Source organism: Nomascus leucogenys, chromosome 15 (assembly GCF_006542625.1).
Source record: "Nomascus leucogenys isolate Asia chromosome 15, Asia_NLE_v1, whole genome shotgun sequence".
Lineage (NCBI taxonomy): Eukaryota > Metazoa > Chordata > Mammalia > Primates > Hylobatidae > Nomascus > Nomascus leucogenys.
In genome coordinates, this window is record NC_044395.1 from 107617284 (window position 1) to 107642082 (window position 24799).

At 43.7% G+C, this 24799-nt stretch overlaps 1 protein-coding gene across 2 annotated transcripts in view; it reads right to left on the minus strand.

The window, feature by feature from the left end:
- Positions 1-24799, minus strand: part of FNBP4 (formin binding protein 4) — a 52006-nt gene that overhangs the window by 14387 nt on the left and 12820 nt on the right. For both annotated transcript variants that reach the window (XM_030828639.1, XM_030828640.1), the window contains exons 4-12: positions 23765-23951; positions 22003-22150; positions 21776-21896; positions 16892-17230; positions 14186-14396; positions 6611-6735; positions 3962-4066; positions 2454-2587; positions 1291-1478 (exon numbers count right to left, since the gene is read on the minus strand). In XM_030828639.1, the coding sequence (XP_030684499.1) occupies positions 1291-1478; positions 2454-2587; positions 3962-4066; positions 6611-6735; positions 14186-14396; positions 16892-17230; positions 21776-21896; positions 22003-22150; positions 23765-23951 (1558 nt within the window). The remainder of the gene's footprint in view (positions 1-1290; positions 1479-2453; positions 2588-3961; positions 4067-6610; positions 6736-14185; positions 14397-16891; positions 17231-21775; positions 21897-22002; positions 22151-23764; positions 23952-24799) is intronic.

Below are 24799 nucleotides of genomic sequence, written 5' to 3' on the forward strand. Positions count from 1 at the left end.
CAGTGGAATTTTCAACTTTGGAACATATAAGGGACATTGACAGTGGTCAGGAGTGGAGCCACCTAGTCCAGAACCACGATCAAGCCTCTTCAGTTCATTAACTGCTAAAAAGCAAACAAAAAGAACCAATATATTATTAGTCATATCTATCACTGCTACCAAAAGAGAGGAAAAATATTCAAAAGAAAATCTCTTCATGTAAAAGGGAAGTGAAATGCCCTGTAACTTGAGAAAATGCACTTCTAAAATGTGAAGTAGAATAAAATCAGCCTTTTGCTATGTTCCAAAATTACCACTGCAGTTGTATGTGACCTACTGACGATTTCTAGGCTATTTAAGAAGTTAACAAAATCATCTGGCACACAACCAGTTTCATTTGGTACATTACTAGTGCTTTTCTACTATGATCAGGGAGCCAGGAATACAAGCATCAATTTGGATAAGTTTTAGACAAAAGAATTCAGCTCCTAACTCTGTTATTGACAAATTTCACTTTTTTAAATTTTCAAAGATCTATTACTTTAGAAACGACTCATAGACTCTTAACTTCATATGCCACTGGTTTAACAAATAGCTACCAATTCTTAAGATTAACAGGTGGAAGTTTCTTTACACATTGGAAACTTTTTAAAAACTAAAGGAACTGAGGAGCATGAAAGCCTATCTTTTAAAAAATGTATGTAACTAAACTAAATTCTTCTAAGAGTACCTTAAAAATGGAATGAGCCATCCTATTGCCAATTGTTTTAGACCAGAAGATTGCTGGTGATTTTTCATGATCAATTATTTTGCTTCTCTGAAACAAGTACTAATGGCATTTCTTCATATCATTTTGATTTGTACCAACCACCCTTTCTGTAAGATTAGCGGAGGTGAGAAATGAGGTTGCAATATGAACAGACTAAGTGTTGTATAGAAATGTAGAACAAATCTCAGCATGCCACATATATTGACAGTTCAACTATCTAGTTCCTTAGCACAAGCATTCCTATTTTTGGAGACCCACAGCTTAGTCAGTGGCATGATAGAATGGTTATAAAACAATCTTTTAAAATCAAAATCTATTGGCTTATCTTTTCATTTTGGGGCATAGTTTTACACATGATAACAATAGTATGCTGATTTCCAACCATAATCACTCATGCATTCCTTGTTTTAGTTCACGCCACTATTCTCAATCAGAAACTTATATTATTATGACATAAAATCTTTTCTTTTAATAATGTAAATTAATAAGATTTTTCCTCTAAAGTCATTTTGGCCCAATTAGTACAAGGCAAATTGTCTCACCTGTGGAAGTTTCAGAGGATTCTGTAGAATTTGAATCAGTGCCAGTTTTGTCTTTCAAGGTCTGTTTGGCAAGAGTCTCATCTCTACTTTCTTGTGCTTGGCTTTCTTCTTCTTCCTCTTCACCATCTGGAAACTCCCACTGAGACTCGCCCGACTGTTCGTTTACATAGAAATATCGTCTATGATCCCTAAATTACAAGAAAGAAAACACATGTTTTAAAACCCGTTCTCCTACAAAGACACTTCCATTTGGTCCTGTCCCAGGACAGCAGTCTGCTCTCACAGGGACGAACCTCTTAATGGACTGCTATTCACAAAGGCAACAAAGAGCTTTGACAATTGAGAATGCAGAACCAAGGATAATTCAAAGCTATTTGCACTGCCAGCAACTCTGTGAATACAGCCCTGAACCCTCTCACTCCAACAGATGAGACTTAGAAAACACTTTTCTCTTTTTTTGTTATTTGCCAATGCATAACAGGGTTTCAAGTTTCATTAATGAAGGGACTCAATCGCCTAGAACACTAATTTCCCTTCCAAAGAAGAGAACAACGAAGTTTGTGAAAGGTGACTCTTCCCCTCTTGGACCGTGGAATTCACATTTCATATTCTTGATATCAAACACAGTGAAAGCTAAAGAGAGGGAGAGGATCTGGGAGCTGAAAAATAAAAGAGCAAAGATTTCAAATAACGAAAAAAAAATCAAGAAAAGCCAAATATATAAAGAAATGTTTTCATCTGACCTGCTGGCAGAGGATAGTAATCTTGTTCTTCATTCACATCTTCAGCCACGAAGTTTTCCTTAACTTCACCGAGGTTAATCAGGAGTAGTTGCTTCCAGAGGTCCTGTAAAGCGCACAGAGCTCTCGCATGCGCTTAACCCCCAAGCCCGCCCTACTCCGTGCAACACTCTGGAGAGTAAAAACCAGCTTTGTCCGTATCTTGGGAAAAAATCCGTTACATGGAACACTTTAAACATTGCTTTTGTTTCTCCAATGTGTGGCTGGCCAAACTTTGTGCTTGCGGTGCTTTGCCTGCCCAGCACCGCTAACTGCAGCTGCTCTCAGTCTCCAGACAGGCTGTCATGTCGTCAGATGGTGGTGATCACAAATCATGTCTGAGATGTCAAAGGTGAAAGGTGAAAAGGGGAGAAGAGTGCGTACCTGTCCCAGTGGCAGGACCAGCCTTTAGGAGTGGCGTTTATTTCATACTGTTTTAGTTGTTCTGCTGCATCCTGAAGTTTTCGTTTAAGGTAGTTTCCATTAAGAGCCCCTTCCCGCCAGTCTGCAATTCGAGTCTAGAATAAACAGACAAATAAGTTAAAGACTTATTATTATATGTCAGGAGACACAGGCAAAGGGTTAGATATAAGCCTTCTGTTCCAAGACTATATCCCTGTGCTCTGGCAGGAGTAGACCAGAGAGGAAAATAAACCCCATCTTCATCTCATGAAATAATCTTAAGGCCGGGCATGGTGGCTCACGCTTGTAATCCCAGCACTTTGGGAGGCTGAGGCGGGTGGATCACGAGGTTGGGAGTTCAAGACCAGCCTGGCCAACAAGGTGAGACCCTGTCTCTACTAAAAATACAAAAATTAGCTGGGCGTGGTGGCAGGCACCTGTAATCCCAGCTACTTGGGAGGCTGAGGCAGGAGAATCAATTGAACCCGGGAGGCGGAGGTTGTGGTGAGCCAAGATTGTGCCACTGCACTCCAGCCTGGATGACAAGAGTGAAACTCCGTCTCAAAAAACATCTTAAGTACACGGCAGAGTTCTGAAAAATGAAATTGGGCTCCAGTATATTTTTACACTACCAACTCTCCAATATGTGTGAAAATGAGTAGCAGTGGTTTTGTCTTCCCCTTTGGACTTATTAAGATTGGTTTCCCCAGTAGTTTTACTTTTTTTGGGAGATAGTTCACTTATTCCAGTACTGTTAGTAATCACAGTTAAGGGTTCAGTTCTTTTTTTCTTATTTTTTATTTTGAGACAGACTCGGACTCTGGCTCTCTCGCCCAGGCTAGAGTACAGTGGAGCAATCTTTGCTCGCAACCTCCACCTCCTGGGTTCAAGCAATTCTCCTGCCTCAGCTTCCCGAGTAGCTGGGATTACAGGCATGTGCCACCACGCCTGGCTAATTTTGTATTTTTAGTAGAGATGGAGTTTCACCATGTTGGTCAGGCTGGTCTCGAACTCCTGACCTTGGTGATCCACCTGCCGCGGCCTCCCAAAGTGCTGGGATTACAGGTGTGAGCCACCGTGCCTGGCCAAGGGTTCAGTTCTTAAGAAAATTAGTCAGCTTCCCACAGGAGCTCCTTACCTAATCCTGCCCTGCCATTTTGTAAAGTATGCAGGTTACAAACAGGACTCAACTTCTCTTTTTAAACAGACTTATAATGCTTTAACACTTACACCTTCACAACATTACATGGCCTCATCTGACCATGAGAATATAATTTTAATTTGTGAGAAAAAAGTCTATTTACTGTGCTTTGGTTAATACAGTTTTATTTCCTGGATTGTTGGCTCAAATATTCTTCAAGGTTAAAAATTTAAATTTAGGCTTAAAATGTAAGCAAGACAGAGTCATAACACATACAGCATTTCATTCAAACACTTAACTGTTTATGCCAAAAAAAAAAAAAAAAAAAAAAAAAAAAAAAAAGACTTACCTCAGTCTGTAAGAGCAGCACATGAAAGTTGGAGATGGATTGTCTATTAATGCCTAGAAATTCAAATTTACTTGTCAGGGTATTTGCCAGTTCTCCAATCTGAAACTACAATGCAAAAAAGAAAAAAAGTAAAACTAGAATCCGTAACATTTTCTGTATTATGTACAATCCTTCATTTATTCTTATAGACATTAGAAATATGGGTCTGCCTATAAACAGCCTTCCCCAAACAGCTGTATTTAGTTATCCAGAATATAAAATTCTAATTTATAGTAACATAATACAAATAACAAAGTGACAAATAATGACAGGAATCAAATGCATATCTACATAATCACAATGCATTTTAAAAACTGTTCAAAACAATTATTTTGTTTCAGACAAAGGTCTTGCTATTGCCCAGGGTGCTCCTGAACTCCTGGTCTCAAGTCAGCCTCCCCTCTTAGTCTCCGAAAGTGCTGAGATTACAGATGTGAGCCACTGTGCCCAGCCCATCATAATGCATTCTAATACAACATGGAATTCAATAGTTGCAAATGGATCCCAATATTGAAAAGCTAAACTCAAAGAGTAGAATTAGAATGGTGGTTGCTGGGGGCTGGAGACGGGGATATGGGGAGATGTTGGTCAAAGAATACAAACTTTCAGTTATAAAATAAATCTTGGGGCCGGGTGTGGTGGCTCACACCTGTAATCCCCAGCACTTTGGGAGGCTAAGGCAGGCGGATCACAAGGTCAAGAGATAGAGACCATCCTCGCCAACATCGTGAAACCCCGTCTCTACTAAAAATACAAAAATTAGGTGGGCATGGTGGTGCACACCTGTAGTCCCAGCTACTCGGGAGGCTGAGGCAGGAGAATTGCTTGACCCCAGAGGCGGAGGTTGCAGTGAGCTGAGATCAAGCCACTGCACTATAGCCTGGTGACAGAGCAAGACTCCATCTCAAAAAAAAAAAAAAAATTAAAAATTTGGAAATCTAAAGCACAGCATGGTGACTACAGGTATTGTTATACCTGAAATTTGTTAAGAGTATAGATCTTATGTGCTATCCCCACATACAAACACAAGACAACTCTCCAAGGTAAGGTGACATGTAAGTTACTTTACTTGGTTTGTGATCATATCATAATATATACATATAACAAATTATGACATAGTACATGCAAGATATATGTATAGTCAATTACAGCTCAACAAAGCTGGAAAAAATAGATCCTGAATGATATAAATACCAATATTGTCAAATTGCCATTTATCCATTAATTGCTTATATTAGCCACCTGCTGAAGCCTGAAACAAAATTAATTATTCCAGTCCCTTCTACTTGGTTGTTCCCTAACTAGTAACTGGATACTCTGTCAAGTCAAAAGAATATGTTAAGTGGTTTTTCCAACAGACCACCCTTAAATAGCCAATACTTATTTGGTCCAACTCTCCCATGAGATTAGGTTAGAAATGCAATTCAAACTAAATTTGCCTTTGTGTAAAGACAAGTATTTCACACAGGAATTAAATCTGTGACTTTTCTCCCAAACTAGAGAAGCCTATAAGCTACTGCTTCTTAAACAGAGGCTTAATTTGAAGAAAGCAATTGAGCAGTTAGAATTTTAGATAATTTCTCAGTATTAAGTCAGCCTTAATTATTTCAGACTTAAATATGATCTTTTCACCCTAACCAAGTAAACAATTTAGGTTTGGAAACAGTAAAGAGAATATAATTATTTTACTTACTTGTTACTTATTTATTATTTAATTATTTTACTACTTGTTAACAGAAAGCAGTTAAATGGCACTAAAAAAAAAAAATTGGGGCCCGGTGCGGTGGCTCACACCTGTAATCCCAGCACTTTGGGAGGCTGAGGCAGGTGGATCACTAGGTCAGGAGATCAAGACCATCCTGGCTAACACGGTGAAACCCCGTCTCTACTAAAAATACAAAAAATTAGCCAGGCGTGGTGGCGGGCATCTGTAGTCCCAGCTACTCGGGAGGCTGAGGCAGGAGAATGGTGTGAACCCAGGAGGCGGAGCTTGCAGTGAGCTGAGATCGTGCCACTGCACTCCAGCCTGGGCAACAGAGTGAGACTCCGACTCACAAAAAAAAAAAAACAACAAAAAAAAAACAACTTGCCAGGCGTGGTGGTGGGTGCCTGTAATCTCAGCTACTTGGGAGGCTGAGGCAGAAGTGCTTGCACCTGGGAGGCAGAGGGTGCAGTGAGCCAAGATCAGGCCACTACACTCCAGCCTGGATGGCAGAGCAAGACTCCGTCTTGGAAAAAAAAAAAAAAAGAAAAAAAAAAAATTTGGCAGGCCAGGCGCAGTGGCTCACGCCTGTAATCCCAGCACTTTGGGAGGCCAAGGTGGCGGAATCACGAGGCCAGGAGTTCAAGACCAGCCTGGCCAACATGGTGAAACCCCATTTCTACTAAAAATACAAAAATTAGTTGGGAATGGTGGTGCATGCCTGTAATCCCAGCTACTGCGGAGGCTGAAGCCGGAGAATAGCTTGAACCCAGGAGGCAGTGGTTGCAGTGAGCTGAGATCGTGCCACTGCACTCCAGCCTGGGTGACAGAGCAAGACTCCGTCTCAAAATAATGATAATAATAATAATAATAAAAATTTGTCAAGTTGCATTAAGTAATATACATACTTTCAAATCCTGTTCTTCTTCCACTTTTGGTGTTGTTTGTACTTTTATTTTCTCTGGAGATTCTTCTACTTCCACCTCTTTATCTGAATTCTCATCTATTTTTTCTGAATTTTCAGCACCAATTGCTGTAAAAGAAAACATGTAAAATTAAACCAAAGTACCAATACTTACAGAACACTATATACATTTTCCCCATAGCAGATATCTGCAAAAGATTATTAGTTCTTTCTCTCTTGCCTGTTTTACTTATTTGTTAAAACTCTTCAAACATGTCAGCCTACTGTCTTTATAACCCAAAAACAATTCAGGGCCGGGCGCAGTGGCTCACGCCTGTAATCCCACCACTTTGGCATTTGGAGGTGAGCAGATCATGAGACCATCCTGGCTAACACACTAGAACCCTGTCTCTACTAAAAATACAAAAAATTAGCCACGCGTGGTGGCATGTGCCTGTAGTCCCAGCTGAGGCAGGAGATTTGCTTGAACCCGAGAGGCAGAGATTGCAGTGAGCCGAGATTGCGCCATTGCACTCCAGCCTGGGTGACAGAGTGAGATTCCATCTCAAAAAATAAATAAATAAAATAAAAATCCTTTATAATCAACTTTCTTAAAATACATCTATAAGTAAACTTTACTGTAGCCTATCAAATTACCCTGAAGTTTCTGCTTTCCCCTTCTCCTTAACACCTTTTCTAATCTTCTCTTCCAGAATACCACTGCTTCAATTACTTGCAACAGCTAGACAGCAAACCTGAGTATGTAAGAATTCTTTAACAAGTTGCAGGGGAAGGTGCTCAAAAGAGCAACATTATTAGCATTATTATTTTTTAGAGACAGGGTCTCATTCTGTCGCCCAGACTGGAGTGCAGTGGCATGATCTCGGCTCACCGCAGCCTCGACCTCCTAGGCTCAATGGATCCTCCCACCTCAGCCTCCCAAGTAGCTGGGACTACAGGCAGGTGCCACCGTGTTCAGCTAATTTTTGTATTTTTAGTAGAGATGGGGTTTTGCCATGTTGCCCAGGCTGGTCTTGAACTCCTGGACTCATGCAATCTGCCTGCCTCAGCCTCCCAATGTGCTGGGATTATAGGTGTAAGCACTGCACCCAGGCTGCATCATAATTTTTTTTTTTTTGAGACAAGAGTTTCACACTTGTTGCCCAGGCTGGAGTAGAGTGGCATGATCTTAGCTCACTGCAACCTCTATCTCCCAGGTTCAAGTGATTCTCCTGCCTCAGCCTCCCAAGTAACTGGGATTACAGGCATGTGCCACCAAGCCTGGCTAATTTTGTAGTTTTAGTAGAGATTGGGTTTAACCATGTTAATCAGGCTAGTCTCGAACTCCTGACTGGTGATCCGCCCGGCTAGGCCTCTCAAAGTGCTGGCATTACAGGCATTAGCCACCACGCCCGGCATGCATCATTATTTTTAAACCATCTGGTAACTTCCTTCCTGAACTGGTGAAGACCTACAGACATCTATATTGAACCCACCTACCTAGTTGGTGCTATTGGTAATGGGAATCTCCAAAAGAGAAGAGGTCTACCAACTTAAACGGAGCACACAATATGAACTCTTTTTGCTTTGCAACACCTGCATACTCAAACTAATTCACACAGTCTAAATGACTGCCAGTTAAAAAGCCAAAAATGGCCGGGCACGGTGCCTCACGCCTGTAATCCCAGCACTTTGGGAGGCCAAGGCAGGTGGATCACCTGAGGTCAGTTCAAGACCAGCCTGGCCAACACGGTGAAACCCTGCCTTTACTAAAAATACAAAAAATTAGCTGGGCATGGTGCTGGGCGCCTGTAATCCCAGCTACTCAGGTGGCCGAGGCAGGAGAATCGCTTCAACCTGGGAGGTGGAGGTTGCAGTGAGCCGAGATTGCACCATTGCAGTCCAGCCTGGGCAACGAGAGCAAAACTCCGTCTAAAAAATAATAATAATTTTTTAAAAAAGCCAAAAATACCTCAAATGTGAAAACCGCTACTTTGGTTAATCCTTCATCTTCAGGATTAGAAGTAAAAATGTGACTTTAAATGGCTTTTAATATTTTAAACTTTTTTTTTTTGAGATGGAATCTTTGTTGCCCAGGCTGGCGAAAAGTGGAGCTAGCTTGGCTCATTGCAACATCAACCTCCTGGGTTCAAGCAATTCTCCTGTCTCAGCCTTCCAAGTAGCTGGGGCTTCAGGCATTTGCCACCAAGTCCAGCTAATTTTTTTTTTTTTTTTTTTTTAGAGACAGGGTTTTGCCATGTCGGCCGGGCTGGTTTCAAACTCCTGGTCTCAAGTGATTTGTCCACCTCAGCCTCCCAAACTGCTGGGATTACAGATGTGAGGCATGGCGCCTGGCTCTTTTTTTGAGGCACAGTCTTAGTCTGTTGCCCAGGTGGGAGTTTAGTGGTATGCTCACAGCTTATTGCAGTCTTGACCTCCCTCCAGCCTCATTTTTTTTTAGTAGAGACAAAGTCTCACTATGTTGCCCAGTTTGGTCTTGAACTCCTGAACTCAAGTAATCCTCCTGCCTCAGCCTCCCAAAATGCTGGGATTAAAGGTGAGCCAATGCATCCGGCCTAAAACTTTTTATTAAGTCCTTAACCTTATAATAGCCTGGCTCTCCTTTTACCTGATCATTAATATTCCCTCTTTATTATCAAATTCTCTGAAACAAAATCTTCCCACTAATCCCATTTATTAATTTTTTTTTTTTTTTTTTGAGACGGAGTCTTGCTGTCGCCTAGGGTGGAGTGCAGTGGCGCAATCTCGGCTCACTGCAACCTCCGCCTCCCAGGTTCACGCCATTCTCCTGCCTCAGCCTCTCCGAGTAGCTGGGACTACAGGCGTCCGCCACCACACCCGGCTAATTTTTTGTATTTTTAGTAGAGACAGGGTTTCACCGTGGTCTCGATCTCCTGACCTCGTGATCCGCCCGCCTCGGCCCCCCAAAGTGCTGGGATTACAAGCGTGAGCCATCGCGCCCGGCCCCATTTATTAATTTTTAATGCCGTTATATATTAAAAGTCTTCTATCTGGTGGCAGGTCCAAGAATTTAACAATTTTAAGGATGGCTAGAGTTAAAGACTAGAATGTTCTGGAGGGCAAGTACACAGGCTCTATTAAATTAGAATGCACATACCCCTTTGACCTAGCAATACACCACTAGGAATCTTTACTGTTGTGAAACTAGAATGTACATAAAATATATTCATCAGGCTGTTACCACAGTATTATTTATTGTGAAACAGCTTAACAAATGCATATAATATAAAGAATAAAATTAGCTCAGTGAGGTGGCACAAGGCTATAATTCCAGCACTTTGGGAGAGTGAGGCAGGAGCATCAATTGAGCCCATGAATTCAAAGCTGCATTATGATTATGTCAACTACATTCGGCCTGGATGACAGAGTAAAATCCTGTCTCCTTTTTTTTTCTGAGATGAGAGTTTTGCTCTTGTTGCCCAGGCTGGAGTGCAATGGTGCGATCTCGGCTCACCACAACCTCCACCTCCCAGGTTCAAGTGATTCTCCTGCTTCAGCCTCCCAAGTAGCTGGGATTACAGGCATGCGCCACATGCCCGGCTAGTTTTACATATTTTTGTTTGTTTGTTTGTTTGTTTAGTAGAAGACAGGGTTTCTCCATGTTGGTCAGGCTGGTCTCGAACTCTCAACCTCAGATGATCCACCCGTCCGGTCTCCCAAAGTGCTTGGATTATAGGCGTGAGCCAGGCCAACATCCTCTTAAAAGAAACAAAAATTCAAGTAAATTGGTCAGGCGCAGTGTCTCACACCTGTAATCCAAGCACTTTGGGAGGTAGAGACGGGAGTCACCTGAGGTCGGGAGTTCAAGATTAGCTTGGCCAACATGGTGAAATGCTGTCTCTACTAAAAATACAAAAATTAGCTGGGCATGGTGGTGCACGCCTGTAATCCCAGCTACTCGGGAGGCTGAGATAGTACCCGGGAGGTGGAAGTTGCAGTGAGCCACAATCGTGACACTGTGGTCCAGCCTGGGTGACAGAGTGAAACCCCGTCGCAAAAAAAAAAGTAAATATAACATGGCTTATTAAAATATCAAAATATTAACCTGTTAATATTGAGTCTTCCCAGGCTTCTCTGCCATCACAGCCACACCAGACATGCCCTCTACCCTCATGGTGTCAGTCATTATGTTCCTTTAGCTTCCTCATGGACAGATCTTTAAGCACAATATACATATGTATTTTTTTTTCCCCGAGACAGAGTCTCACTCTGTGGCCTAGGCTGAAGTGCAGTGGCACAAACTCGGCTCACTGCAACTTCCGCCTCCTGGGTTCAGGTGATTCTCCTGCCTCAGTCTCCTAAGTAGCTGGGATTACAGGCGAGCACCACCAGGTGCAGATAATTTTGTATTTTCAGTAGAGACGGGGTTTCACCATGTTGGCCAGGATGGTCTCGATCTCCTGACCTCGTGATCCGCCTGCCACGGTCTCCCAAAGTGCTGGGATTACAGGCGTGAGCCACCATACCCAGCCACATTTTTTGTTGTTGTTGTTTTTTGTGATGGAGTCTCATTCTATTACCCAGGCTGGAGTGCAGTGACGCCATCTCAGCTCACCACAACCTCCACCTCCCCAGTTCAAGCGATTCTCCTACCTCAGTCTCCCAAGTAGCCACCACGCCCAGCCTGTTTTGCAGTTTTGGTAGAGACAGGGTCTCACCATGTTGGCCAGGCTGGTCTTGAACTCCTGACCTCAGGTAATCTACCCACCATGGCCTCCCAAAGTGATGGGATTACAGGCGTGAGCCACCGCGTGCCAGTCTGTTTTTTTCTTTTGAGGCAGGGTCTTGCTCTGTCACTCAGGATGGAGTGTAGTGGTGTAATCACAGCTCACTGCAGCCTCGAACTCCTGGGCTCAAGCTATCTTCCTCCCTCAACATCCTGAGTAGCTGGGATTATATCCGTGTGCCACCACACTGGCTAATTTTTAAAAAACATTTTAGAGACAGTGTCTTGCTATATTGTCCAGGCTGGTTTTGACTCCTGGCCTCAAATGATCTTTCTGCTTTGCCCTCCGAAAGTAAATATTATTGTTTCTATGATTAAGCCACATTGATGCACATAACTATGGTACGTTCATTTTGTCACTGCTGCTTAGTATTCCTTTCTAAGAATATACCCCAGGGCTGGGCGCGGTGGCTCATGCCTGTAATCCCAGCATTTTGGGAGGCCGAGACGGGTAGATCACAAGGTCAGGAGTTCAAGAACAGCCTGGCCAAGATGGTGAAACCCCATCTCTACTAAAAATACAAAAATTAGCCAGGCACAGTGGCAGGCGCCTGTAATCCCAGCTACTCGGGAGGCTGAGGCCGGAGAATCACTTGAACTCGGGGGGTGGAGGCTGCAGTGAGCTGAGATCATCTGCTGCACTCCAGCCTAGGCGACAGAGTTAAGACTCCGTCTCAAAAAAAAAAAATAAATAAATAAATAAAAAAATAAAGAATGCACCACAATTTATCTATGATACCTCTAGTGGACATTTGAGTGCTCTATAGGGTTTTTTTTCATAGTACAAATGCAGCAATTTTTTTTAGTGAAACATGGACACAATTTAAATGTCCATCAACAGTGGGTAGAGTTAAATATGCACATCTACACCACTCAGTTTTAACCAATGAACAATAATTTTTAAGGCACATTGTTAAGTGAAAACTGTATGTTGCCTAATAATCTATATGCTCTCATATATGGTAAAATTTACATATATACACATAAACACACTCATACATACCTAACTGTAAAGGTATATAAAGAACATGGTCTGGAAGGATATATGTTTATAAAGGACAGAGAAAATAGCTGGGCGCAGCTGGGATTACATGCCTGCAATCCCATTGCTTTGGGAGGCCAAGGTGGGCAGATCACCTAACGTCAGAAGTTTGAGACCAGCCTGGCCAACATGGTGAAACCCCATCTCTACTAACAACACAAAAACTAGCCAGGCATGGTAGTAGGTGCCTGTAATCCCAGCTACTCGGGAGCTTGAGGCAGAGAACTGCTTGACCCCGGGAGGTGGAGGTTCCAGTGAGCAAAGATCGTACCACTGCACTCCAGGGGGGACAGAGCAAGACTCTGTCTCAAAAAATAAGGACCACGGGGTAGGGAGCGAGAATAATGAAAAGATAAAGAGGATTTACAGAATTTTCCTTTATGTTATTCCGAACTGCCAACTGAAAAGAAAAAATTCAGGCTGGGGTAGTGGCTCATGCCTGTAACCCCAGCACCTTGGGAGGCCAAGGTGGGCAGGTCACCTGAGGTCAGGAGTTCGAGACCAGCCTTGCCAACATGGCGAAACCCCATCTCTACTGAAAAATACAAAAAATTTGCTGGGCATGGTGGCGGGCACCTGTAATCCCAGCTACTCAGGAGGCTGAGGCAGCAGAATCACTTGAACCCAGGAGGCACAGGTTGCAGTGAGCCAAGACTGTACCATTACACTCCAGCCTGGGCAACAAGAGTGAAACTCCGTCTCAAAAAATGTAAATAAAAAGAAAAGAAAAAATTCAACAAGGATGTCTGCCTTTATTTATCACCTGCGGTTTTTTTTTTGTTTGGTTCTTTGTTCCTTTTTTTTCTTTTTAAAGAAACAAGGGTCTTGCTATGTTGCCCGGCTAGCCTGGAACTCCTAGGGTCCAGGGATCCTTCTGCCTCAGTTTCCTGTGATGCAGCACCGGGCTGTTTTTGAAACATGATCCATAAAAGTATTTTCTTCTAGGTGTACTCAACTAAGGTTTGGGGTCCTTATCTTACTGCTAACTTTCCACTACAGAATTAGGGCCGCAGCTGAAAGCGGTGGCTCACACCTGTAATCCCAGCACTTTGGGAGGTGGGTGGATCAACTGAGATCAGGAGTTCGAGACCAGCCCAGCCAACATGGTGAAACTCCATCTCTCCTAAAAATACAAAAAATAGCCAGGTGCGGTGGCAGGCACCTATAATCCCAGCTACTCGGGAGGCTGAGGTAAGAGAATTGCTTGAATCTGGGAGGCGGAGGTTGCAGTGAGCCAAGATCACGCCTTTGTACTCCAGCCTGGGCGACAGAGTGAGACCTCCGTCTCAAAAAGGAAAAGAAAAAAAAGAAAAAGAATTAGGGCCAAATGGAGATTAAAATATTAACTTTATCCAGGGATTTCTGAAAATAGATTTAAAAATGCAGCAGGATCTCTTCGACCTTACCATGAATGAATGGTAAGGTCCTTATTACCTGAATGAAGCCAACTTGGGTCCTCATGACATAATCAAACTAAACTCTCTACCTACCCACACAGAGGCTGGGCAATGTAGACAAAGAAAGAAGAAATGGGACTGGGCTCTGAATACACCACCACCCAGTGGATGTCAGCCTCTCAGGCTCTTACTTCTCTACTAGAAATAGATCTGGAAAAGGTAGAGAGGTGGATGGAAGCTTCCTTCCCAGCACTTCTCCCAAAGAGTAAAAGTACAATCTCCTGTTTTGTTGAAGAGGAAACAAAAAAAAGAGAGAGTTTCCTTCCCCTCTATATCTTTCAACTCTAAAGTTTAATGTGAAGCACAAATTACCAGTTTCTCCATTTTCTGGAGTATCTCGTCCAGTTTTACTAGAACTCCTGCTGGTAGATTCTGGACTGGTAGCTCGAACAAACATCTTCCATTTTCCTCTTTTAGACATAAGCCTACGCATTCCATCTTGAGATGCTGGCTGGCTGATATCAGAACGTGGACTAGACCCTGACACACTACCATCTCCTTCCTCCAAGGCTCGCAACTCTGCCTACAAAGAACATGACAAGTTAGTGTCATTAACTGCTTATTAATATGTATAATCAGAATAATAGCCACGACTATGCTGTTGAAATTTAAATCCTTTGAGAACAGAAGGCATTTTTTTTTGGAGACAGGCTCTCCCTGTTGCCCAGGTTGGAGTGCAGTGGCATGACCATGGCTCGCTGCAGCTACAACCTCCTGAGCTCCAGCAACCCTCCCACCTCACCCTTCCAAGTAGCTGAGCTACAGGTACATGTCATCACACTTTTTTTTTTTCTAATAAGAGATGATATCTGGGTATGTTGCTCACATTGGTCTCAACTTCTGGGCTCAAGTCATCTCCTGCTCAGCCTCCCGAAGCCTGGGATTACAGGCATGAGCCACCGCACTCAGCCTACTCACTCTATTTTTATTTTTTAATTTTGCCAATTTTTTTGTGGGTACATAGTAAGCGTATATATTTATGGGATACATGAGATGTTCTGACACAGGGATGCAATGTGAAATAAGCACATCATGGAGAATGGGATAACCATCCCCTCAAGCATTTATCCTCTGAGTTACAAATAATCCAACTCCATTCTTTAAAGTTATTTTAAAATATACAGTTATTAATGACTACAGTCACCCTACTGTGCTATCAAATAGTAGGTCTTCTTCATTCTTTTCTATTTTTTTCTGTTTATACCCATTTGTATAAGTCTGAGTAATATCAAGTCTCTTTGTTGATTATCAACTACCTGTTGTGGGAAGTCAGGGATCCTGAACAGAGGGACCAGCTGGAGCTGTGGCAGAGGAACATAAATTGTGAAGATTTCATTTTAATGTGGACATTTATCAATTCCCAAATAACACTTTTATAATTTCTTATGTGTAGCCGGGCACGGTGGCTCACGTCTGTAATCCCAGCACTTTGGGAGGCCGAGGCAGGCAGATCACGAGGTCAGGAGATCGAGACCACGGTCAAACCCCGTCTCTATTAAAAATACAAAAAATGAGCCAGGTGCAGTGGCGGGCGCCTGTAGTCCCAGCTACTCAGGAGGCTGAGGCAGGAGAATGGCGTGAACCCAGGAAGTGGAGCTTGCAGAGAGCTGAGATCGCACCACTGCACTCCAGCCTGGGCAACAGTGAGACTCCCTCTCAAAAAAAAAAAAAAAAAAGAGTAATTTCCTACGCGTTTCTTACTTTAATCTCTTAATCCTGTTATCTTAGTAAGCTGAGGAGGTACGTCACCTCAGGACCACTGTGATAATTGTGTTAACTGTACAAATTGATTGTAAAATGCGTGTTTGAACAATATGAAATCAGTGCACCTTGAGAAAAGGACAGAGTTAACAGCGACTTTTAGGGAACAAGGGAAGAAAACCATAAGGTCTCGCCGGGCACGGTGGCTCACGCTTGTAATCCCAGCACTTTGGGAGGCCGAGGCGGGTGGATCACGAGGTCAGGAGATCAAGACCACGGTGAAACCCCGTCTCTACTAAAAATACAAAAAATTAGCCAGGCGTGGTGGCGGGCGCCTGTAGTCCCAGCTACTCAGAGAGGCTGAGGCAGGAGAATGGCGTGAACCTGGGAGGCGGAGCTTGCAGTGAGCCGAGATCACGCCACTGCACTCCAGCCTGGGCGAGAGCGAGACTCTGTCTCAAAAAAAAAAAAAAAACCAAAAAAAAACCATAAGGTCTCACTGCCTGCAGGGTTGGGCAAAAAGAGCCATATTTTTCTTCTTGCAGAGAGCCTATACACAGATGTGCAAGTAGGGAAGATATCACTAAATTCTTTTCCTAGCAAGGAATATTAATATTAATACCCTGGGGAAGGAATGCATGCCTGGGGGGAGGTCTATAAACTGCCACTCTGGGAATGTCCGCCCTATGCGGTTGAGATAAGGACCGAGATACGCCCTGGTCTCCTGCAGTACTCTCAGGCTTATTAGGGTGGGGAAAAACCCGGCCCTGGTAAATCTGTGGTCAGACCCGTTCTCTGCTCTTGAACCCTGTTTTCTGTTGTTTAAGATATTTGTCAAGACAACATGTGCACCGCTGAACATAGACCCTTATCAGTACCTTTTTGCCCTTTGAAGCACATGATCTACTCCCTGTTCTTACACTCCCTCCCCTTTTGAAACCCTTAATAAAAAACTTGCTGGTTTGAGGGCATCATAGTCCTACCGATATGTGATGTCACCCCCGGTGGCCCAGCTGTAAAATTCCTCTCTTTGTACTCTTTCTCTCTATTTCTCAGCCGGCCGACACTTATGGAAAATAGAAAGAACCTAGGTTGAAATATTGGGGGTGAGTTCCCCTGATAACTACCAAAAGTATCATCAAGGACCAAAAAACCTACAACTCTGTAGTTTAAAGTTTTTGCTGCATAAGCTTCAACATACCTAGATGATGGGATAAGAAAAACAAAATCCCAGTAATGGTTGTAAGTCAAGCACAATGATCCCTGTAGAGTCGTACTGAGGAAAAAACATACTACAAGTAACTTTCAAAAGCTTACTTTTTTCCTTTCCAAAACTAGCTCCAGTTCAAGGGTATCTTGCTCCTCTTCCTCCTCACTTTCTCCAGATTGGACAACACTGCAAAGATCCTCCTGAGAAGGGTCTTCTATATTGTCCAACATAATTTCCTGTGGCTTTACTATTGTTGTTGCTTCTTCTACTGTTGTACTTGTTTCTTTTACTTCTGAAACTGGCTCTTCTTTACAAATTACTTTTCTTCTCCATCTCTCTTCTTCTTCTTTTATTCCCTCAGGCAATAAAGGAGCAAGCAGTGATGCTGCCACCCCTTTCTTCTCCTCCTCACTATTTGAGAGAGCCTGAATTCCTTCATTTACTTCCTATAAAGAACAAAATAATTTAGTCTCATTTAATTCTGAAACAAATCTCACCTGCACATACATTCAATTGCACATACATTCATATTAACTGTTTTCAGTAGCTGAATACTCAAGGTAAAAACCACTTTTTTTTTTGAGATGGAGTCTCGCACTGTCACCCAGGCTGGAGTGCAGTGGCACAATCTTGGCTCACTGCAACCTCTGCCTCCCGGGTTCAAGCTATTCTCCTGCCTCAGCCTCCCGAGTAGCTGGGATTACAGGCGCCCGCCACTACGCCCAGCTAATTTTTTGTATTTTTGGTAGAGGCGTTTCACCACAGTGGCCAGGCTGGTCTCAAACTACTGACCTTGTGATTCGCCCGCCTCAGCCTCCCAAAGTGCTGGGATTACAGGCGTGAGCCACCGCACCCGGCCAAAACCACTTACTCCCAACAGGTGAGTATGTATTTATACCATTACGTTATTACTTTAGACAGACACTGATTGAATTAGAGCCTAGTTCTAGGTAGGATTCAAATATATCCTCCCTGCTATTCTCAGGATGTCAAAAGGCAGATTAGTAGTAAACAGAGGTAGATTTAAGATCAGTATTTTGTCAGCTCATTACATGACTGGATAAATCTTTACCTTCTTCTGTATGATGAGAATTTTTTTCTTTTTTTTTTTTTTTTTTGAGAGAGTCTCACTCTGTTGCCCAGGAGTGTAGTTGCATGATCTCAAGTCACTGCAACCTCTGCCTCCCAGGTTCCAGTGATTCCCAGCCTCACAGCCTCAGCCTCCCAAGTAGCTGGGATGACGGGGATGCACCACTACACTCAGCTAATTTTTGTTTCTGTTTTTGAGACGAACTCTCGCTCTTCTTGCCCAGGCTGGAGTGCAATGCGCGATGTCGGCTCACTGCAACGTCTGCCTCCCAGGTTCAAGCAATTCCCCTGCCTCAGCCTCCCGAGCAGCTGGGATTACAGGCGAAAGCCACCAAGCCTGGCTAATTTTTTTTGTACTTTTAGTAGACACAGGGTTTCACCACGTTGGCCAGGCTAGTCTCGAACTCCTGATCTCAGGTGATCCGCCTGCCTTTGCCTCCCAAAGTGCTGGAATTACAGGTGTGAGCCATTGCACCAGGTCCAATTTTTGTATTTTTAGTAGAGACAGGGTTTTACCAGGTTGGCCAGGTTGATCTCGAACTCCTGACCTCAGGTGATCTGCCCACCTCAGCCTCTGAAAGTGCTGGGATTACAGGCATGAGCCACCATGCTGGGCCCGATAAGAAAATTTAGTAAGTATGCCATGAAGGTGATTTAGACTAAAGTGAACTATTCCTAGGCTGGGCGCAGTGGCTCATGCCTGTAATCCCAGCACCTTGGGAGGCCAAGGCAGGCGGATCACGAGGTCAGGAGTTCGAGACCAGCCTGGCCAACATAGTGAAACCCCATCTCTACTAAAAGTACACAAATTAGCCCAGCATGGCGGCATGCGCCTGTAATCCCAGCTATTCGGGAGGCTGAGGCAGAAGAATCGCTTGAACCCGGGAGGCAGAGGTTGCAGTGAACTGAGATCATGCCACTATACTCCAGCTCGGGTGACAGTGCAAGACTCTGTCTCAAAAAAATAAAATAGCTGGGCGTGGTGGCTCACGCCTGTAATCCCAGCACTTTCGGAGGCCGAGGAGGGCGGATCACATGGTCAGGAGCTCGAGACCAGCCTGGCCAATATGGTGAAACCCTGTGTCTACTAAAACTACAAAAATTAGCCGGGCGTCAGCAGGGGGCTGGGGGGTGGGGTGGTGCACCTGTACTCCCAGCTACTCGGGAGGCTGAGGCAGGAGAATCGCTTGAACCCGGGAGGTGGAGGTTGCAGTGAGCAGAGATCGCACCGCTGCACTCCAGTCTGGGCGACCGAGCGAGACTCGGTCTCAAAGAAAAAAAAAAAATAAATAAAATGAACTATTCCTGAAATGAAATCTGTGATTATATTTAAAGTATCTGCTTCTCCCATTGGGGTAACACTTGTCCTATCCTCCTTTCTGTAACTGTAAATTTATTATTATTATTTCTGGATGGTCTCACTCTGTCCAGGCTGGAGCATACTGGCTCAATGATAATTTTGAACTACTGGGCTCAAGCTATCCTCTTGCCTCTGTCTCTTTTAGGTGGGACTACAGGTGTGTGCTACCTTGCCTGGGTAATTTTTCTTTTGTAGAGATGGGGTTGGTCTTGCTATGTTTTCCAGGCTGGTTTAGAACTCCTGGACTCAAGCCATCTTCCTGCCCTGATTAAATTATTATTTTATTATTATTAGATTTTTTTTTTGAGACGGAGTCTCACTCTGTCACCCAGGCTGGAGTGTAGTGGTGCGGTCTCAGCTCACTGCAACCTCCGCCTCCCGGATTCAAGCGATTCTCCTGCCTCAGCCCTCCAAGTAGCTGGGACTACAAGCGTGTGCCACTACACTCGGTTATTTTAGTATTTTTAATAGACGGGATTTTACCATGTTGGCCAGGCTGGTCTTGAACTCCTAACCTCAAGTGATCCGCCCACCTTGACCTCTCAAAGTGCTGGGATTACAGGAGTAAGCCACTGCGCCTAGCTCAATTATATTATTTTAAAGTATTGTTTTGGGCTATATGCAGTAGCTCACACCAATAATGTAAGCAATTTGGGAGGCCGAGGCAGAAGCATCACTTGAGCTCAGAGTTTGAGACCTGTCTGGCAAACATGGTGAGACCTCATCTCTCCAAAAAAAAAAAAACAAAAAAACCCAGGCATGGTGGTGCACACCTATAGTCCCAGCTACTCAGGAGGCTGAGGCAGGATGGCTTGAGCTCAGGAGAATAAATCTGCAGTGAGCCATGGTCGTGCCACTGTACTCCAGCCTGAGTGACAGAGTCAGAGCCTGTCTCAAAAATAAGTAAATAAAAAGGAAAGGCACAGTGGCTTGCGCCTGTAATCCCAGCACTTTGGGAGTCTGAGGCAGGTGGATCACTTGAGGTCAGGAGTTCAAGACCAGCCTGACCAACTGGTGAAACCTCGTCTCTACTAAAAAAAAATAGAAAAATTAGTCAGGCATTGCGCCTGTAATCCAAGCTACTCAGGAGGTTGAGGTAGAACTGCTTGAAACCAGGAGGCGGAGGATGCAATGAGCTGAACTTGCGCCACTCCCTTCCAGCCTGGGTAACCGAGCAAGACTCTGTCTCAGAAAGAAAAGAATAAAAATTAAAATATATTTTGACGCAAAAAAGTCTTTAAAATTGAAGATAAATTGGAATTCAATATACACTCCCTAAGGAACACAACTTACTTTTCTTACTAATTAGGCTATAGAAATGCTCAAGTTTTGCTAACATAGTATATCCATTATCGAAAAATCCAAAATCTGAAACTGTCTGAGCACTGACATGATGATCAAAGGAAATGCTCACTGGAGCATCTTAGATTTCGCATTTTCAGATTAAGAATACTCAACTGCTAAGTATAATGCAAATATTTCAGAATTCAAAAAAATTCAAAATCTGAATTATCTCCGATCCCAGGCATTTCAATTAAGAAATACTCGACTTGCAGTAGTTTTTAATTTAAAGTAGTTATCTTTGTATTTTTAAAATGTCTTATACATGGAATCCGAAAAATAACAGAATGATTCTATGTGAAGTGGAGCCCTGTCTAGACTGCTGCTCCCACGTTCTTGCAATGATCCAAGAGGCCTCTGTGATACCCTAAAGCTCTCAAAGAAAAAGTAAAGTGGGCCAGGCGCAGTGGCTCACGCCTGTAATCTCAGCACGTTGGGAAGCCGAGGCAGGTAGATCACCTGAGGTCACGAGTTTGAGACCAGCCTGACCAACATAGTGAAACCCTGTCTCTAAAAATACAAAACTTAGCCAGGCATGATGGCAGGTGCCTGTAATCCCACCTACTCAGAAGGCTGAGGCGGAGAATCACTTCTTGAGCCTGGGAGGCAGAGGTTGCAGTGAGCCGAGATGGCACCACTGTGCTCCAGCCTGGGCGACAGAGCAAGACTCCGTATCAAAAAAAAAAAAAAAAAAAAAAAAAAGCCAGGTGTGGTGGCTCACGCCTGTAATCCCAGCACTTTGGGAGGCCAAGGCAGGCGGATCACGAGGTCAGGAGATCGAGACCATCCTGGCTAACACAGTGAAACACCGTCTCTACTAAAAATACAAAAAATTAGCCAGGTGTGGTGGCGGGTGCCTGTAATCCCAGCGACTCGGGAGGCTGAGGCAGGAGAATGGCGTGAACCTGGGAGGCGGAGCTTGCAGTGAGCCGAGATCGTGCCACTGCACTCCAGCCTGGGTGACAGGGCGAGACACTGTCTCAAAATAAAAAAAAAAAAAGAAAAGAAAACAGAAAAGAAAAAGTCAACTGAGTAACTGCAATAAAGGCTACATAATACACAGAAACAAAGTGAAAGTTATGAAACTTATTCTATTTCACATGTATGACATAAAATATTAAGAGAAGGCTTCCATTCCTATGCTCAGAGTAACGCTTATTAGATCTGAAAATAAGCAAATGAGGTAAGTTTCAACACTGACCTTTTTAACTTCTCGCTTGGCTATGACTGGTCCACTTTTACTACTGGAAACAGAAATCGTTTTCTCCTTAGAATATATGTCTGTATTTACCACAAAACTAGTTTCAGCACCTGGCACAGAACTAAAAAAATATATACTTAGCAAAAGAAATATAAGACAAATACTATCAGCAAAAGATAAGACTTCAATTTCCTTCTAGGCAATTTGACTTTTAAATTTATTCTTACCTGGGCTGGTAATGCTGTAATCCCTGTACCTGGGTGGCAAGATATTGGGGTAACTCCCAAGTCACTTCATTTGTTTGTGTATTCCAATAATAATAACATCCCGTGTTCTCATCCCAGACTTCCTGCCAATCGCCCATCTCAATTCCGACTAGAATAAAATAAAACAAATTTTAAGCACAAATCCCTCTACAATTCTGGCTTACATATAAGCTCAAAAGCCATAATCACCTAACAGTTTCTCAAAACAGCACTGTTAACACTTTGGGCTAAGACAGGTCTTTGTTGTGGGGGAGCAATTCTATGTGGAGGTTGGCCTCTGCCCACTAGAAACAGTAGCACTCCCATCCACCCTGCCTCCTACATTGTGACAATAAAAAATATTGACAGACATTGTCAAATATCCCCTAAGGGCACCTCCCAACACTGGTTGAGAACCACTGGCCTAACACCAAGAATTATTTTCTCAATACCTAACATTTAGAGTCACCTTTGAACACAGTTTTTAAAAAAAACAATTTGGCCAGCTACAGTGGCTCACGCCTGTAATCCCAGCATTTGGGAGGCCAAGGTGGGCAGATCACCTAAGGTCGGGAGTTTGAGACCAGCCTGATCAACATGGAGAAGCCCTGTCTCTACTAAAAATCCAAAAATTGGGCGTCGTGGTGCATGCCTGTAATCCCAGCTACTCGGGAGGCTGAGGCAGGAGAATTGCTTGAACTCGGGAGGCAAAGGCTGCGATGAGCCAAGATCGCACCATTGTACTCCAGCCTGGGCAACAAGAGCAAAACTCCACCTCTAAATAAATAAATAGAAAAAAGCAGTTTGCTGGTCCAAAAATGTACCTAAAATACTTTGAATATCATGGCTTTTCTTATTCAACTGGCAAGGACAAGCAATTACTTTTTAAAAGATAAAAATTACATCCTACAAGTTTTCAGAGCCGACTATCCTACCCACCATCTTCGACATGCTTTATTTAAAAAGACAGAGGTTGGGCGCGGTGGCTCAAGCCTCTAATCCCAGCACTTTGGGAGGCCGAGGCAGGTGGATCACCCGAGGTCAGGAGTTCGAGACCAGCTTTGCCAACATCGTGAGACCCCATCTCTACTAAAAATACAAAAAATTTGCTGGGTGTGGTGGTGGGTGCCTGTAATTCCAGCTACTCGGGAGACTGAGGCAGAATTGGTTGAACCTGGGAGGCAGAGGTTGCAGTGAGCTGAGATCGCATCACTGCACTCCAGCCTGGGCAACAAGGGTGAAACTCAGTCTCAAAAAAAAAAAAAAAAAAAACAAAAAAAAAATTAAATAAATAAAAGAAAATAAAAAGACAGAATCCTAAAGTCTAAGATTACAGCCTCTGGGCTTTCATCTTTAGAAAACAGAATGCCAGCCAGGAGCAGTGGCTCACACCTGTAATCCTAGGACTGTGGGAGGCCGAGGCAGACTGATTTCCTGAGCTCAGGAGTTCGAGATCAGCTTTGGGCAACATGGTGAAACCCTGTCTCTACTAAAATACAAAAGAGAAATTAGCCGGGCATGGCAGCGTGTGCCTGTAGTCCCAGTTACTCAGGAGGCTGAGGGAGAAGACTGCTTGAACCCAGGAGGTGGAGGTTGGAGTGAGCCAAGATCGCGCCACTGCACTCCAGCCTGGGCGACTGAGCGAGATTCCATCTCAAAAAACAAAGAAAAAACCAGAAAAGTGAATGCCTAGAATCCCTTTAAGGATTTTACTTTTCTTTAAAAATCAAAGGATCAAGTTTACCTCCTGCCAGTGAACACTGAGTATCATATTGCCATCCAGATGTTTGGGTGGAGTCTGTTCCATTTGAAGTAGAAGAAGAAAGGGTAGATGTCGCTACTTCCTTTGGCTCTGGTCGAGGTGGAGTTGGAGGTGGAGCAGAAGCTCCTACAGGAGTTGCAGGCTGAGGAGCTGTTATGGCATCGATCTCCTTCAGTATGAAAAGAGTAACAAATGCAGTAATTATATGAAAAACAAGAAACTTAAGGAAATGGCAATCACTTTTTAAAAATTCTACACAAGCCGGGCACAGTGGCTCACACCTATAGTTCCAGCACTTTGGGAGGCTGAGACAGGTGGATCACTTGAGGTCAGGAATTCGAGACCAGGCTGGCCAACATGGTGAAATGCCCCCTCTACTAAAAATAAAAAAAATTAGGCTGGGCGCGGTGGCTCACGCTTGTAATCCCAGCATTCTGGGAGGCCAAGGCGGGCAGATCACCTGAGGTCAGAAGTTCAAAACCAGCCTGGCCAATACGGTAAAAACTTGTCTCTACTAAAAATACAAAAATTAGCTGGATGTGGTGGTGGGCACCTGTAATCTCAGCTACTTGGGAGGCTAAGGCATGAGAATTGCTTGAATCTGGGAGGCGGGGATTGCAGTGAGCCCAGATCACGCTACTGCATTCCAACCTGGGTGAAAGAGCAAGACTCTGTCTCAAAAAACAAACAAACAACCCTCCCCCCCAAAAAAAGAATAAAATTATTATCGGGCGTGGTGGCACATGCCTGTAATCCCAGCTACTCAAGAGGCTGAGGTGTGAGAAATACTTGAACCTGGGTGGCAGAGGTTGCAGTGGGCCAACAACACGCCACCACATTTCAGCCTGGGTGACAGTTAGACCCTGTCTTGAGGGAGAAAAAAAAAACTCTAGACACTCATTCGAAGCTTCTCAAATCAAAACCCTCATCTTCCAATTATACAAGCTCCCCAGTCTCTTCCAATTTGCCTTTCTTCTCTTTGAAAACTTTACAAAAAGAAAAGAGGTGGTGGCTCAC